Source organism: Sardina pilchardus, chromosome 8 (assembly GCF_963854185.1).
Source record: "Sardina pilchardus chromosome 8, fSarPil1.1, whole genome shotgun sequence".
Taxonomy (NCBI): domain Eukaryota; kingdom Metazoa; phylum Chordata; class Actinopteri; order Clupeiformes; family Clupeidae; genus Sardina; species Sardina pilchardus.
Genome location: NC_085001.1, coordinates 21,126,394 through 21,141,956, shown reverse-complemented (window position 1 = coordinate 21,141,956; position 15,563 = coordinate 21,126,394). Strand labels below are relative to the sequence as shown.

General features: G+C 42.2%; 2 protein-coding genes and 1 long non-coding RNA gene across 4 annotated transcripts in view; 2 read left to right on the top strand and 1 right to left on the bottom strand.

Moving 5' to 3' along the window:
- Window positions 1–307: 307 nt before the first annotated feature.
- LOC134088967 (uncharacterized) lies at window positions 308–1,212 on the top strand. The gene is made up of 2 exons (XR_009940012.1): window positions 308–396; window positions 930–1,212. It is a non-coding gene; the product is annotated as an uncharacterized LOC134088967 (long non-coding RNA).
- A 19-nt stretch (window positions 1,213–1,231) lies between these two features.
- On the bottom strand, window positions 1,232–8,466 carry LOC134088966 (zinc finger protein 239-like). Of its 2 annotated transcripts, XM_062543199.1 has the most exons (5): window positions 8,368–8,466; window positions 7,116–7,401; window positions 3,034–5,492; window positions 2,113–2,247; window positions 1,232–2,023 (listed from the first exon to the last, which is right to left on the bottom strand). In XM_062543199.1, the coding sequence occupies exons 2-3, from the start codon at window positions 7,378–7,380 to the stop codon at window positions 4,765–4,767; spliced, it is 993 nt and encodes a 330-aa protein (XP_062399183.1). In that variant the 5' UTR covers window positions 7,381–7,401; window positions 8,368–8,466; the 3' UTR covers window positions 1,232–2,023; window positions 2,113–2,247; window positions 3,034–4,764. The 2 variants fall into 2 exon arrangements, with proteins under 2 accessions (XP_062399183.1, XP_062399182.1); XM_062543198.1 differs by lacking the exon at window positions 8,368–8,466 and having other exon boundaries at window positions 7,116–7,463.
- A 566-nt stretch (window positions 8,467–9,032) lies between these two features.
- Window positions 9,033–15,563, top strand: part of stx2b (syntaxin 2b) — a 17,416-nt gene continuing 10,885 nt past the window's right edge. Inside the window, exons 1-6 of the mRNA XM_062543196.1 lie at window positions 9,033–9,406; window positions 9,794–9,865; window positions 10,395–10,494; window positions 12,541–12,615; window positions 13,553–13,626; window positions 14,746–14,854. Coding sequence (XP_062399180.1) covers window positions 9,377–9,406; window positions 9,794–9,865; window positions 10,395–10,494; window positions 12,541–12,615; window positions 13,553–13,626; window positions 14,746–14,854 — 460 coding nt within the window. The 5' untranslated portion in view covers window positions 9,033–9,376. The remainder of the gene's footprint in view (window positions 9,407–9,793; window positions 9,866–10,394; window positions 10,495–12,540; window positions 12,616–13,552; window positions 13,627–14,745; window positions 14,855–15,563) is intronic.

The window sequence follows — 15,563 nt, the reverse complement described above, 5'->3', positions numbered from 1 at the left end:
TGTAATAAACAGCTGGTTGCAAGCTAATCGACAACACTTAAAGCTATTCACGTTTGCAAGGATAATCCTGCCTGTCCCGCAACAAACACAACAACGTGATTGCAGTTTAAATCATAGACTGTATATATAGAACTGGACAGTGTGGCTGCATTCAGCAGTGTTCTATGGAATTGAAGCAACCGCGGCGACGCCATCTTGCAGCCAGTTTGAAGTACGCTTGCGCAGTAGGATTGGACGCATGCGCAGTGATGAGGAGGTCGGAGCAGACACGCCCACACAACGAGTGAAACACGCCCCTCACCGCACCGCGTCGACGCGCTGGCTGAGAAGTGAGAAGCTACGGTATCGTTGACAGTTCGTTCGTGTGTCTAGGTTTAAGTTGGTGAACTTTCTCTGGTAAGTGTAACGTATGTAACACAAACCTCTTGTCTGTTAGTGAAATACACAGCTTATATTTTATATTGTAGCCACCAGTTTACTAGCTAATAACTTCATTTAAATAACGTAGGCTATATTAACGTTGTCAGCTCAAAAGCCTTGCCAAGCACATCAGACATTAGCAGCTAGCTGCTACCGTTTACGTTAGCATAGAAGCTAACGTTAGTAGCGATAGCTAGTTGGTTAAGTTAAGACTAACGTTATCACACAGACGCTGACAATGTTATGTTTGGCTCGGCCTATTTTGTTTTGCCGTTATCAAAAGGCTGTTTTAATATGCCACCTCAACATGGAGAGTGAATCTGTGTTTGGCATAGCTGCTAGTTAATTTTAAACACAGCCTGCCTGTTGTCGTGCCCATTGGCAGAGTAATGAAATGTCCGCATTGAAAACAAACTAATAACGTTACTGCTAGTTTTGCATGCTTAGTATGCTTACCAGTATGTGTTAACAGTAAAGGATCAGCTATAAAACTTTGCCTTTTCTTGTAGGTGGCATTTCCCATGTCCTTTCTCCAGTCCCCGGACGTCCATCTCATCCACTTTGACAGGAACAACCTCAGACATGTCGAGCGTGATATTGAAAGGTGTAGATTGCCTGAACACTGTAGGACACTTGCTATGTTCATGATCATGAACATATTGTATCATATTTTAAACTATTTGTATCATATTTTAAACCTGAACTCAAACTTAAACTATTCTCATTTGCCCTCATTGTAAAGGTTGCTGGACTCTGTGCATTGGAAACTGACAATAAAAATGAAAAACTTAATGTTTACTTGCTATCAAAACCATTGTTATTCAAACGTTGACATGTTCACATTATATATGGGTCATGGTTATAGAATTTAACATGATATAACATGAACAAGTTCAAATTACCAGTAAACAGTTTTAAATGGTTGGTAAGCCTACATTAAGCAAAAATAATGATGATACAAAATATCCACAAATGACCATGTTTTATTGTGTTTGCCAAGGGGTGAGGGGGGGTTAGACATTAACTTAGAGAGATTTCAGCTCTGGTGGCAGCAGCGTTGTAGACCTTCAGCTCTGGCGATGGTGGCGTGGACCTTCAGCTCTGGTGATGGTGGTGGTGTAGACCTTCAGCTCTGGTGATGGTGGTGGTGGTGCAGGAGGGAGGCAGAAGACAAAATACCCCCTTCCTGCACCACCACCGCCATGTGAAAAAACATAAATAAAATCAAAACTTCCAGGAGGTAGTTGTATAGCATTACAGACAACACATAAAAAAAAGTTCTAAGTTTGTGTTATGCCATGAAACTTACTTTACACGTCTTACTTTCTCATCCTCTTTTAATATTTCTCCACAATCTCAACCATGACATCATTCTTTCGTTTTAATGTCTTGGGTGACACAAAAATGTAACTGCTCACTACTGACAAGCCACATTTTGATCTGATGTATTAGCAGCCACCATTTCACATTCCTTCTCATTTGCAGCACTTGACAAAGAAAGGATAAGAAAATAACCACTTGCCTTTCTACTAGCAGGTCTCTTCACCAGGTGGTCAGGAAGGGAGAACACAGTTGGTACTGCAGTGCAAGTCAGACGATTCCCCTTAACATAATGAATTGGGTATTCATGAAATGGGTTGAGTTGGAATTTAGATCACCACACAGTGTTGGTCAGGAAAATGATTGGCTTACATATCAATGGTGAATTCATGGTCTTCAAAATGAAGACTACAGAGATGAGATGACTTGCTGGGCTCCCAGTCTTGTCGTCTTATGTTCACCAGCCATCGTCTCAGTCTGTCTGCATGCTGCACACCTAAAGGAAAACTGTAAAAAAAAAACATTCATATGTCAAGCGGTTGTGAAGGGGCATAGTGTATTTATTACAACCATAACATATGCCTGCCATTCTGTATACAAAGGCCAAAAACATTTAACTCATAATGCCTCCGGGCTGCTGATGACTGTGGCTGTAATGCCATGCTTTGATGTCTGGCGAGGCTGCTGGTTAATCCGTTCACATTTATTAATTCAGTCAGTCGTTGTATGACATTCATTTGACTACTACTAGGCTATACGTTCAAGAAACGTAGCTACGGAATCGCTGAATGCCGAGGTAGCACAGCTACATTAACTCGGTAGCATAAAGTTAGCTAAGTTAGACAGCCTTCATCGGAAAAACGGCTGTTATAACCATAGGGTCATTACATAGTGTTAACATATTTAATCTCATTAAATATAACCAAGAACTATTAATGTTCAAGTTTGCAATACACCACGTACACGGCTTCGTCTAAGAACTATCACAACATTGTTAAATAAACGAGCAGCTAAACTGACAACAAGGCTAAGATAAATACCTGGTAACGTAATGTAGCTGCTACCCGGTAACCTAACGTCAGCTAACTGGACCGCTATTCCTGGCACAATCAGACACATTGATATACTAATAACTACAACCATTCTTGTACCTAATCCTTTGAAGGATGTCTGACACAGATGACTGTAAAATTAAATTACCTTGCTAAAGTAAACAGCTAAGCGATCCCTAGAAGCCTTCATAGCCTACATACTGTAAGTTAGCAAGCTAATATTAAGTTAATATTCACTTACCGAAAAAAAACTGCACAGAGCTTCTCTGGGATGGCCCGTTAGTACAACCAACAGCACAGCACGACACGACTGTCAATGTATAAAGTGTAATAACAGCAAATAAAACAAATATGATAAGTTGCCTGACGAACGAACACCACCACAGCCGAGCCTACAGCTACTCCACGGACTGAACGGCTGCAAGCGGCTGACGCTGCGGTCACGCACTGTCAATCAACGCCCTTTTTAGATTTGTTAAAATAACTTAAAAAAAAATAATTTCACAGAGAAAAGAAAAATGGTGTGCATTGAAGCACATTGAAAACTGTTTTTTCGAATAACATGTTGTAAATATAAAATTAGTTTTAGGTGAGAAAAGTGACACGGAAAGTTGGCTACTTGGCCATTGAAATACATGGGGATGGGCGGAGCTACGAATTGTACTGCAGCCAGCCACCAGGGGGCTCTGGACTAGCGGTTGCTTCAATTCCAACGGACGACACACTGTCCAGGTCTATACAGTCTATGGTTTAAATGTTTATTGTACGTACACAACAAAATGTCACTGTTTTCTGTACTCCGGTGTTCTCGTCTGTGTTCATACTCGTAGGGCAATGTTTATCGTTACCATGGCAATTTGTACTTTCTGCCTCGCGCTGCAAGCAGGCTGCAAGGGCGCATTTCTACGTCATCGGTACGCCCCCCATCTCTACCCAGAACTGTGCCGGCTGCGTTCCCACCTAAGCGCACCCGGGTAACATCTAGAAGTAATACTAGGGGGCTAGTAGGGTGAGTTCCGGGTAAGAAAATACCCGAGTTTTGCGTTCCCACATACAGCCACCCGTTTGATATCCGTTTGACATCCGGATGTCTCGCTCATGTGGGACAAGGGGCTCATGCAGTTGAAGTTCTGTATTCCTTTTCAGGGAGCTGCTTACAGCACCAACTTAACTTGGCATAGTGCCAGCATGCATTGCTTTTAAGCCAATGCTGTTAACTGCAACTTATCTCATAACTGGGGAACAAGTCACACGGATGTTTATGGGGTTTTAAGGAGTTTTTTTGTTTGTTTGTTTTGGCTTAATTGAATATCATTGAGTCTAGCCAAACATATTTTGAGATCTTGTTTCTCATCTAAGATATTTAGGGACAAATGTGTTATCATGGGTTAAAAAAAAATTAAAAATAAAAAAAAGACCTCCCTCTCTCTCTCTCTGCTATGCTTTGTAAACACATGGCCAGTGGTGGTCAGAATCTATCAGAATATATAAATTCAGAAATACGCATGCAATTAGATTGTTATGGCATTTCCAAAAAATCACTTTTGTCCATGCTATTGCTATTTCATTCGCTCTACATCACTCAATCATGGAAGCTAGTGCATGGCGTAAAAAACCTGATCATTTGTTTCCATCTGTTGCCATCACACAAGATCGGGATCTCCATATGGGCACAGATGGCAGCTGTGGGTCCTTTTTGAGGTTTATAGGTAAAGGCATACCTGCCCGAGCATTATGGCTGATGGCTCACTGTTGGCAGTGGCTACACTGCACAGTGTGACTGCACAAAAGCATATATTTATTTTAACAACTTATGCTGAGTGAAGTGAGTGAGTCTTATCAATTAACGTGTTATATGTGGAACATTAATCTGTAACAACTGGATATATGCTTTGATGAACCTATGGCTTCAATGGTGTATGCTGTTGGACATAAGGTACGTGAATGACTTAGTCGTACACTCTTTTTAAAATTATTTCTTGGTGGCTTTCTTCTTGTGTGTTATCTGATGCGTGGTCAGATGTGTGCTCCTCTTGAAACTCTTCCCACATACAGTACACGGATATGGCTTTTCCCCTGTATGGATTCTTTGGTGTTTCTTGAGATCAGACATTTGACTAAAGCTCTTTCCACACTGAGAGCACACTAGCAGTTTTCCTCCATTATGTCTGATCTGGTGAAGGGCGAGTTCTGCCTTTGTCCTGAAACTCCTCTCACACACAGTACACTTATGAGGTTTTTCCCCGGAGTGGATCATCCGGTGCCTCTTGAGATTAAACATTAGATTAAACGTCTTTCCACACTCGGAACACTGATGGAGCTTTTCTCCGGTATGTGTAATCTGATGGACTGTGAGATCTGAGCTACTCCTAAAATCCATTCCACATGTAGTGCAATGATGTGGCTTTTCCCCTGTGTGGATCATCTGATGTCTCTTGAGGTTACCTGCGTGACTGAAGGACCTTCCACACTGTGAACACTGACAGATGCCTTCTCCTGTGTGTATCCGTTGATGTTTTGAAAGTCCATAAGAGCTAGCAAAGGTTTTGAAACAGTGGGAACATTCATTCTGTTTCTCCCTCCCGGTGTCCGATCGTTGGGTTAATTTCTGACATGAGGTTGTCCTGCACTGGGAGCGTCTCTGTTTGTTTATTTTTTCTTTAGCACTTCCTCTTCTGTCAGACTGGTTCCGAACTCCTCCTATAATATTGGAAAATATTTAATATTTTTAAACAGCATATGTTAAAGCACTGAACATAATGTCTTCAATGTCTGCCAGAATTGTATCTTACTTGGAAGTTACACAGAGAATACATGTAAAAGTAAACAGAGGTACACAAACATGATCACTTTGTCAAAAAAGGTAATTCCTTCAAGCTTCTGTAGACAGCTCATGCATCTACAGGAAGGGATAGTCTCGTACTAGTAAAGTAGGAACACCGGAGCAACACTATGTTTACTAATTTCTAACTTCTAAGTTTTAATGCATATACTGTAGGTGCACAGCAAAAAGTGACCAACAAATTCGATGTTTACTACTTCTTCGTCAGAGTGACAGTTTTCAATGGACTCTGACAAAGATGTAGTAAACATCAAAGTGTTAGTCACTTACTGTATTGCTATGCACCTATGCATCAAAAATGAGTAAACATCTGTGTTGCTCCGGCATTCCTCCTTTACATAATCACTTTATCACTGAAATTTAACAGACTGCAGATGGCATCTGACAAAGAAATGCATATAACATATATTATCATGATTAACTTCACTTGTGTGGGTCAAAGTTATAATTCACAGTTTCATATTTGTGTGCTCAAAGTTATTATTCACAGGAACATAGAGGTGCCTCACAGGAAAGCTGCAAAGATAAGAAACTGGAGATGAGAATAGAGACAGGATGAATTTAGGGAGGAATGATGACGTTTCTACCGAGGTCATGCTGATATGTTTTGCTCTGCTTTGCTCTTAATAAAAGAACCTCTTTGCGTTGAAGAGGGCAGAGACTGTTTTGCAGAAGGGAGAATTCTCCTTTCTGGGGACTCTCTCCTCTTGGCCAGAGTTGTTTTTGAAAACGATACTATGTGTTGAGGTTCTTGTGTCTTATAATATTGGGAAGATTTTCCTGACAGGATCCTATGATTAAAAAGCTCGAGTGGCGTTTCTCTCCACATGGACTCACATTTCATTGAGTGCATCACAAGTTAAAGCCTTTTACGAAACCCATGTGCTGCAAAATAACAAATTAAAATGATTTTCCCCTAAAGATTGGGAGTTCCCACTGTCGAGCCAAAACCAGGTGAATGAAGGGAAATGAATCATATTTCATATCATGTTTAATTACCATAAGAGTAGTTAATAATATCTACCGTAATTTCCCGACTATCAGCTGCGGCTTATACATTGATTTTGCAAATATTTTTCAGCTATGAGGTTAATACAGGGGGCAGTTAATATGGTTTTGTTTCTTTTAACTTGCATAAAACACTGTCCTGCAGCTTATACACAATGCGGCTTATATGCGGGAAATGACTATTTTTTATATGAACGTCATATAAACAAAGGCTAACATTACCAGAAACTATCTTTTTACTTTTATTAAGTGAACTGAAGTTTGATCTTTGATGCAGCAGCTTGGACTTGATCTATAGGCATGCCATTGTCATCGAGACAGCTTTGTGGACAGGATTTAGATTAGAACAAGAGAAGCGATCAGTCTGAGAATGGGGAGGCAAGTGTTCTGCTATTATCACCTCTAAGCTTGAATAGCCTTCTCTTGGCCTGGCTCAACAATCGGTTCATGACGCAAACAATTCAGCAACTTACTTGAGGTAGAAGAGTCATCATAACCATATTCTATTAAGTCAGTCTCTTCCTCCTGTTTCACTTTCATTTGTGAATAGGTTTCTTCTTTACAGGTCAAGGATGGCGATGTGTCGGTCTCAGTCTTGCAATCATGTTCCAGCCCACGCTTTTCTCCCACTTTCACACTTGTGAACGGATCATCTTGAGGGAAATAATCACAATCTTCTTCTTTTATCTCGTCCTTCACCGTCACAAGCAGTTGAGATGATTCAGTGGATCTGGACATTTCAGACTTGAGTTCTGTTTTCTGAAAGTGTCAGGAAAATATTCCAAACAGTAAGACACAAGAACCACAACACGTAGTATCGTTTTTATCAACAACTCTGGCCGAGAGGCGCGAGTGCTCAGAAATGAGAATCCTCCCATCTGCAAAACAGTCTCTGGTCTCTTCAGCACAAAGAAGTTCCTGTTATTCAAAGCAAAGCATGACCTGGCCTGAACTCAATCCTGTCTCCCATTTCCTAGTTTCCTATCTTTGCAAGCGCATCTGTTTCCTTTGACATACACGTTATGCAGAACGACAATGATAACATACATTTCTTTGTCAGAAAGACATCAAATCAAACTTTCCTACAATACAAAGAGTGATACATACAAACAATATGGCTGACCATGCAAACTGGGGATTAGGGAACATCTAAGTTTTAATTGGGCCTGTTGGTCACCTTGCTCTCCCTGTCTGTCCTGATGTCTGATGTCATGTTATCTTGCCCATGCCCCTCACCTTGTTTTAAACTCTGTATGTGTGTTCTTTGCCAATTCACCTTGTCTTATTCACCATAACAGTGTTCCCCTTGTACCTTTTTTTGTCTGCTTCTCTGACTGTATAGGCCTACTCTGCCAACTCTCTCTGTGTTGTCCACTGGCAAATGCTGTGTTCATTTTGTAAAATGAACATGACATTACACAACACAAGTAGCCTATAATCTTTTTTTATTCCTGCCTCTCGGTTCCATCCTCTCAGAAACCCTGCTTTTTCTTAAATAAAACAAAAAAGGTAGGCTACTACTGTAGGCCCACCAGGTTCATTCAAGGACTCTGTGAAAATGAAGGCCTACATATTTTTAAGCAGCAATGCATAGATTGGTCAGTCAATTTCCTTATTTCATGTCATGTCAGATCATGTCATAAAAACATTGCATTTTGCATAGCAGAATATTCGTCAGCAGCAAGAAAAACGTTGCAAGACAAGTCAAACCTTATATAGACTCACCCTCACTCATTGCAGAGCAGTAGATTACTTCTGTGCGCAAAGTCTATGAAACTTCAGAATTGACGGAGTTTATACTGAAAGCTTCATCTCTTCTTTCAACATGTTTTACTGACATCCGACACTAGACTTTACCGCCACCTGTCTTTGCGGAGTGTGTAGAGAAAACACGGTCATTCTCTGGTCAAACCTATCTCGTGCGAACTGCAAGGTGGCCATCAAATAATAGTAGTAGTAGTAGTAGTAGTAGTAATAATAATAATAATAGTAATAATAATAATGATGATGATGATGATGATGATAATAATAATGCAGTTCATATGCAGGAAATGCAATATTTTGGACATGAAAGAAATGCATTGCACTAGCCTAGTGAATAGACTATTTAGGCTATTGCATGAGTTTTGAACACGAGAACTTCACTGCATTGTAGACAGAGCAACAATTTTCTTTTGTTAGGTGTCAGCTTTCATGCCCACCAGATAGATAGATAGATAGATAGATAGGCTACTTTCACTTTTTAATTCACTTGTCATCTGACATTCCCCGTCGCCACCACATAGAGGCGCTTCTCATGACAAGGATACAGGAGTGGAGTAGCCTAGTGATGCGTGTGTGTGTGCGTGTGTGTGTGTGCGTGCGTGTGTGTGTGTTCGCTCACTGCGGACGTAGGAGGATTCAGACACATCAGGCGAAAATAGCCAACTTTATTTGAACTTCATTTGTTAGTTGTTTATTAGATGTAATTATGGACACTTAGGAATAATTCGGATACTTAACACGCCGTGTTAGATGCAACAGTTCGGTTTGTCAGGAACTTCTTTCAACTCGAGAGAGTGAATGATAGTCCTTTGAAAGGGCGGTGAGCGTGGAGAAGGCTAGTGTCAGCTCCCATCGATGGACGACGGACATGTCTGCTGACATAAACGCTTGGGAGTTATCGTTGTACAGTGACTGTAGAAGTTGATCCCTATGAAGTCTTTTGGATGAAAACTTCTGCAAAAGTAAAGCGATGAGGGATCGGTTGGCGGATTTGCGTGCGGTGAGTCCAGCTATTTTATTCCGTTATTGTTCCATTTAACTCTGTGGCTTCTCAGCTCTGTATCGCTTCAGCATCAGGTGTGAATGCTTTTATTGTTGGTACTGTATTTATGGACTAGTCTTTCTCCGTGTTCCTCTCTCCCTGATTACAAGTTAGGCTACTGGTGGAGTCTGGACGCAGGTCCAGCTTTCTGGAGATTAAATTGGTAGAGGACTGTTTAAAAGTGAAACTCCAGCAGTGTCAACAGTACTCCTTTACAGTAATCTCTACATCTTCTCAAGATGCCATGCTTTAGACATGGTGATATATATGTGTGTTATATGGGGGGGAAACTATTACAGACAGTGTATTAAATTAGTATCCCTCTGAATGACATGGTACCTACAGGGCAGGGGACAGGAGGAGGAGGAGGTGGTAACACTGGAGAGAGATGGCTTCATGGAGGACTTCTTTCAGAAGGTACTGTACGCATGTCAACTCTGTCAATTAGCAACTCATCACAGACAGCAACATTACCTATACACGGCAACAAGACAAAGGATACATGCTTGTCTACATTTACACATTAGAAATAGTTGTGTATGGGTATACTTCAGGGCTTACTTTAGGATGGGAAAGCTTACAACATTGAGAACTTATTTGCCAACAGGACTCTTATGGAACAGATTCTAAATCATGCATTTTCCCTGTACTTCATGGTGTGCTTGTTATTCTGTCAACAGAACAAATTCATTAGGAATAACCTGTTCATACAAAGAAAAACTATAACCTACGGTACATTGTTTTTGAATCATAGTCAATATATGTGGACCTTTGGAATAGAATCAATTACTTTTGAGTTTCTAGAATGTTGTAGCACCTGGCTCCTCAGAGATCTGGAATAGATCAAGCAGATCTGAGGCTGTTGAGAACCGAGTCTGCCCCCGAGGAGAGTTGCTGCTGAATGGTCCTCTCTTTGTCCGCCTATTCTGGGTGCTCTCTGGTACAGGTGGAGGAGGTCCGAGGCCTGATTGATAAAATCGGCTCCGAGGTGGAGGAGGTGAAGAAGAAGCACAGCACCATCCTGTCAGCACCCAACGCAGACGACAGTGAGTACCTCATACCCCACCCCTCAACTGGCAGGGGGAACAGCAGCTAGAGACTGAGCAGGTTTGGATTCAGAGAGGATTCCTACTGTAGGCTCTTTGAGACCCTTAATGTCATCTGAGGCTTTCTTTCTTTCTTTCTTTCTTTCTTTCTTTCTTTCTTTCTTTCTTTCTTTCTTTCTCCTCCTCTCTCTTTGTTTCTATCTCTCTTTGTGTTTCCAATGTCATCTGAGTTCTTCTTTCTTTCTTTCTTTCTTTCTTTCTCTCTTGTTCTCCCTCCTCCTCTCTTCTTGTTTCTGTAAAACCAGAAGAGAGATCTGTGTGCATGTGTGTTGTGTGTGTATATGTGATTGCATGGCGTGTTGCAGTGATTGCTGAGTGGCTAGTGCAGTAAGTTTATTGTGTGCGCTGAGGAAGGGTGACCTGCTGGATGAGGAGGAAATACAAACACAATCCAACTTCCTCCTCAGGAAACAGCCTGTCTGTCACGGTACAAACGCTAAGCTTTCAGGACCTTGGCACGCCTGAACCGGAAGACTAGGGTGCTCCCAACACATGCATACAGACACACGCGCACAAGCGCGCACACACACACACACACACACACACACACACACACACACAGAGGGCTGAACTTTTTGATCTATAGATGTTGAGGCAGACCCTTGTTGTGACGAAGTCTTTTATTAGGTAGCTGATTAGGTGGCAGTTTATACAGTATATTTATCTCAACACCCTCGGCCCCCCGCCCTCACAATCATAGGAAGCCATTTGTTATGCAGAGCAGGATACTTGTGACAGAGGTATCATCTGAGAGATATTTGTCTTTGTGTTTATGTTGGTTTAAGAGGTTAAGATGTTTGTGGTGGTTGTGAGTTAGATAGTTTGTAGCTTGATTGTAACAGGTGAAGCAGCTAGATAGTTAACAGACAGTAGAGAAGCTTATGTCACCACATTAGTGCTGGTGGTAGTATAGTGGATCTTTCTGTGTGTTTGTGTTTGTGTTTGTGTGTGTGTGTGTGTGTGTGTGTGTGTGTGTGTGTGTGTGTGTGTGTGTGTGTGTGTGTGCGCACGTGCGTGCCTGTGAGGGTGCAAGCGTGCGTGTGTGTGTAAGAGATAGAGAAACATTGTGTGTATTGGGCTGGTGCACCAGCTCTGCTGCAGCTGGGCTCATCAGTGTGTGACATTATTCTGAGAGTCACTCTGAAGAAGAAAACAGAGACCTGTGTGTGTGTGTGTGTGTGTGTGTGTGTGTGTGTGTGTGTGTGTGTGTGTGTGTGTGTGTGTGTGTGTGTGTGTGTGTATGCTTGATGCTTGTGCAATATATAGTTTGGAAACAACAGCTTAGAGACTTGTGCATTGAAATGTCTAAGATCAGGAAAATAAACAGTAAAAAATTCAGCAGAGAATATTAAGTGAGCTGTCACAGCAAATGATGTCATCATAACCTAGAGCAGAATGTGTGCTCTGAGAAGCACTCACAGAGAGATTTGGCAACAGACATGCCGCTGAGAACAGTGCAGGCCTGAGTAAGGCAACAGACATGCCGCTGAGAACAGTGCAGGCCTGAGTAAGGTTGAATAGCAAGGGATGTGAGCCATATGCCCTTACAGAATGTATAATGCAGTGTACACTCACACTCACACACATGCACACAAACACACACACATGCAGGCGTGCACACACTCACACACTCGCACGCACCCACGCACACACACACACACACACACACACACACACACACACACTTGCATGCACACACGCGCACAAACCCACACACACACTCACACACACACACACACACATGCGCGCAAACTCGCACGCATCCACACACACACACACACACACACACACACACACACACACACACACACACACACACTCACATATGATCAAATACCATCTCTCTCTGTCTCTCATACAAACACATGATCAAATATCTCACACTCTTGCATGCACACACGTGTACACACCCACACGCTCATACACACACACACACACATGCTTCTCCCCTCTATCCATAATATCCTGCTATCTTACCCTCAACAGGGACTAAAGAGGAGCTGCACCAGTTGACGGTGGAAATCAAAAGGAATGCCAACACAGTGCGAACTAAACTCAAATGTAAGTCAAGCAGCAACTTTGTTGTACCGTAGATGTGGTCATGGTCCTACAGTGGCTGGAATGCACAATTCAGAGAGATATTCAATAATGGATATCTTTGAATTACAGTATCTGAATCAAAACAAGGGCTGTGGTGGGAGTGCAGCATTATGACTGTGTCTGCTGAGAGAGCCTGGCAGGTCGCACTGAAAAACTCCACACTCGACCCAAATGTTTCTCCCCTTTGTGTGTCCAAAACAAATTGGTTCACATTCCTAGCTGGCCATGTTGTGAATCAATAGCCTTTCTTTGTTCCTGCAAGCACAGCCAATGGCTAATGGCCAATGTCTGGTCTTCACATCATCATCATCATCATCATTATGCAAATCTGTGAGCTGCGGTTTCTACATAACTGTAAAAAATATGTCCCTTTAAAGGCGCAGTCAGCGATTGTATGCGATTTGAAGCCCATAATATTTATTGTCACATTCTGCAATGCTCTCCTCATGATCCGTTAGCTGCCCATTCTGTGAGCACACTGTAAAAAAACGATCTCTGTAGGCAGCCCAGCCAAGTGTGTGTGTGTGTGTGTGTGTGTGTGGGGAGGGGGTGCCTGTCCCCCAAACGGAAGCGAAACCTTATGTGGTGTATACTGAAGAGAGAGGTGAGCTACTTCTCTTCCTTTTGTTCGGTCCTTTGTTTGAAAATATAATGTCCACTGTTTTGGACAAAGGCGTCTGTCTGCTAATAATTTTAAATGTAAACATAAACAAACACAAACGCGACTCTTAAGTGAAGTAGGCTATGTTGAGTTTTTCCCTTGTTAAGGAGTACAGTGAAGGCCTACAGTAAGCTACATTGACCAAGTGTGCATGAAGTGAAGTGTGTTTAAGGATGTGGTTGTGATGAGTTTTGCGATGGAACTGTGTCGGCTGACCACAAGCGTCTGTTCTCACAGCCATGCAGCAGAGTCTGCCCCCAGACGACATGGCCCACAGAGCCTCGGTGGACTACCGCATCCAGAGAACTCAGGTGAGGCACCATCTCTCTCTCTCTCTCTCTCTCTCTTTCCCCCCACACACACATCTCTTTTTTGTTTCAGCTTATACAGTATATACGTTTTGAATACAAGACACTTAAAGACCCATTTTAAATGTGTATGTGTGTGTGTGTATGTGTGTCTGTGGGTGTGTCTGTGTGTGTTTGTGTGTGTGTGTGTGTGTGTGTGTGTGTCTGTAGGTGTGTCTGTGTGTGCGTCTGTGTTTGGGTTTGAGGGTCTCTCTGTTATGCAATGAACTGGTCACTTTAAAGGGATATTCCGCCATTTTTGGAAATACGCTCATTTTCCACCTCCCCTCGAGCAAAACAATCGATATTTACCTTGTTGACGTTCATCCAGCCATTCTGTGAGTCTGGCGATACAACTTTTAGCTTCAGCCTAGCATAGATCATTGAATCGGATTAGACCATTAGCTTCTCGCCTGCTAGCTTCATGTTTAAAAGTGACTAAGATTTCTGGTAATTTTTCCATTTAAAACGTGTCTCCTCTCAAGTTAGAAAGTGCAATAAGACCAACTGAAAATGAAACCTGGCGTTTTTCTAGGCTGATTTGACATGGAACTACACTCTCATCTGGCGTAATAATCAAGGCAACTTGCAAACTACTGGCACTACTACTGCTTGTTGTCTATGGGGACTATTTTCAGATGCTGCATACGATATCACTGCGCCTATGGTACGTTTGCAAGTTGCCTTGATTATTACGCCAGATGAGAGTGTAGTTCCATGTAAAATCAGCCTAGAAAAACGCCAGGTTTCATTTTTAGTTGGTCTTATTGCACTTTCTAACTTGAGAGGAGACACGTTTTAAATGGGAAAATTACCAGAAATCTTAGTCACTTTTAAACATGAAGCTAGCAGGCGAGAAGCTAATGGTCTAATCCGATTCAATGATCTATGCTAGGCTGAAGCTAAAAGTTGTATCGCCAGACTCACAGAATGGCTGGATGAACGGGAACAAGGTAAATATCGATTGTTTTGCTCGAGGGGAGGTGGAAAATGAGCGTATTTCCAAAAATGGCGGAATATCCCTTTAAATAATGCTTGCCATCATGAGGTTGATTTGTGAGTGGACGTTCCCTTTTGCTGCAGCACACGGTCCTGTCTCGCAAGTTTGTGGAGGTCATGACCCAGTACAATGAGACACAAGTGTCCTTCAGAGAGAGGAGTAAAGGCAGGATTCAGAGACAGCTGGAGATCAGTAAGTTACACACATATTCACTACACACACACACACACACACACACACACAGGTGTGCACACACACTACATACACACACACACTCTCACACACACTCTCACACACACTCTCACACACACACACACACACACACACACACACACACACACACACACACACACACACACACACACACACACACACACCCTTTTGGTTAGAGTGAAGGAAGGATCTAGTGACGGCTGTGAGCCAGTGAACACCCAGGGAACAGGATGGGTGGACTCACACCCCTGAATTACTTCCTCTGGGTGTCTTCGACAGCCAGTGTTGATCAGATTGCATTAGCCAATAAAGTACTTTTTTTCAACTTCTTACACACAAAATCTTTGTATATCACAGAATGTTATAAACATGTCACTCAAACACTACAACCTCATACCAAATATGCAAAAACATACACCAGTTCTCTAGCCCTAGACTCAGTTCTCAATTTCATAAAACACTTTTTGCAAGACAGTGTCTCTTCCTCATCTTCTTCCTCTCAGTGCTACGTTGCCTTCTGTTTATGTTGTTGACAAGGGCTCACCTGTGGCCCAGTGTTTTGGACTGATTGCCGAGTTTAAACTTATGCGCCTCAGTGTTTTTACACCCGATAGTTGATTAATTTGTTCATGGGTGTGTGTTTTTGAAAGCAGTTGAAATTGCAAAGAGGGAACTGTTTGAAATGTTT

What these genes read in the sequence shown, in the direction of transcription:
- LOC134088966 (XM_062543199.1), bottom strand. Translation starts at nt 7,380, where the DNA reads ATGTCCAGATCCACTGAATCATCTCAACTGCTTGTGACGGTGAAGGAC. An exon ending in TGATGACTCTTCTACCTCAA is followed by an intron (nt 5,493 to 7,115) that starts GTAAGTTGCTGA and finishes CCAATATTATAG; the next exon opens with GAGGAGTTCGGAACCAGTCT.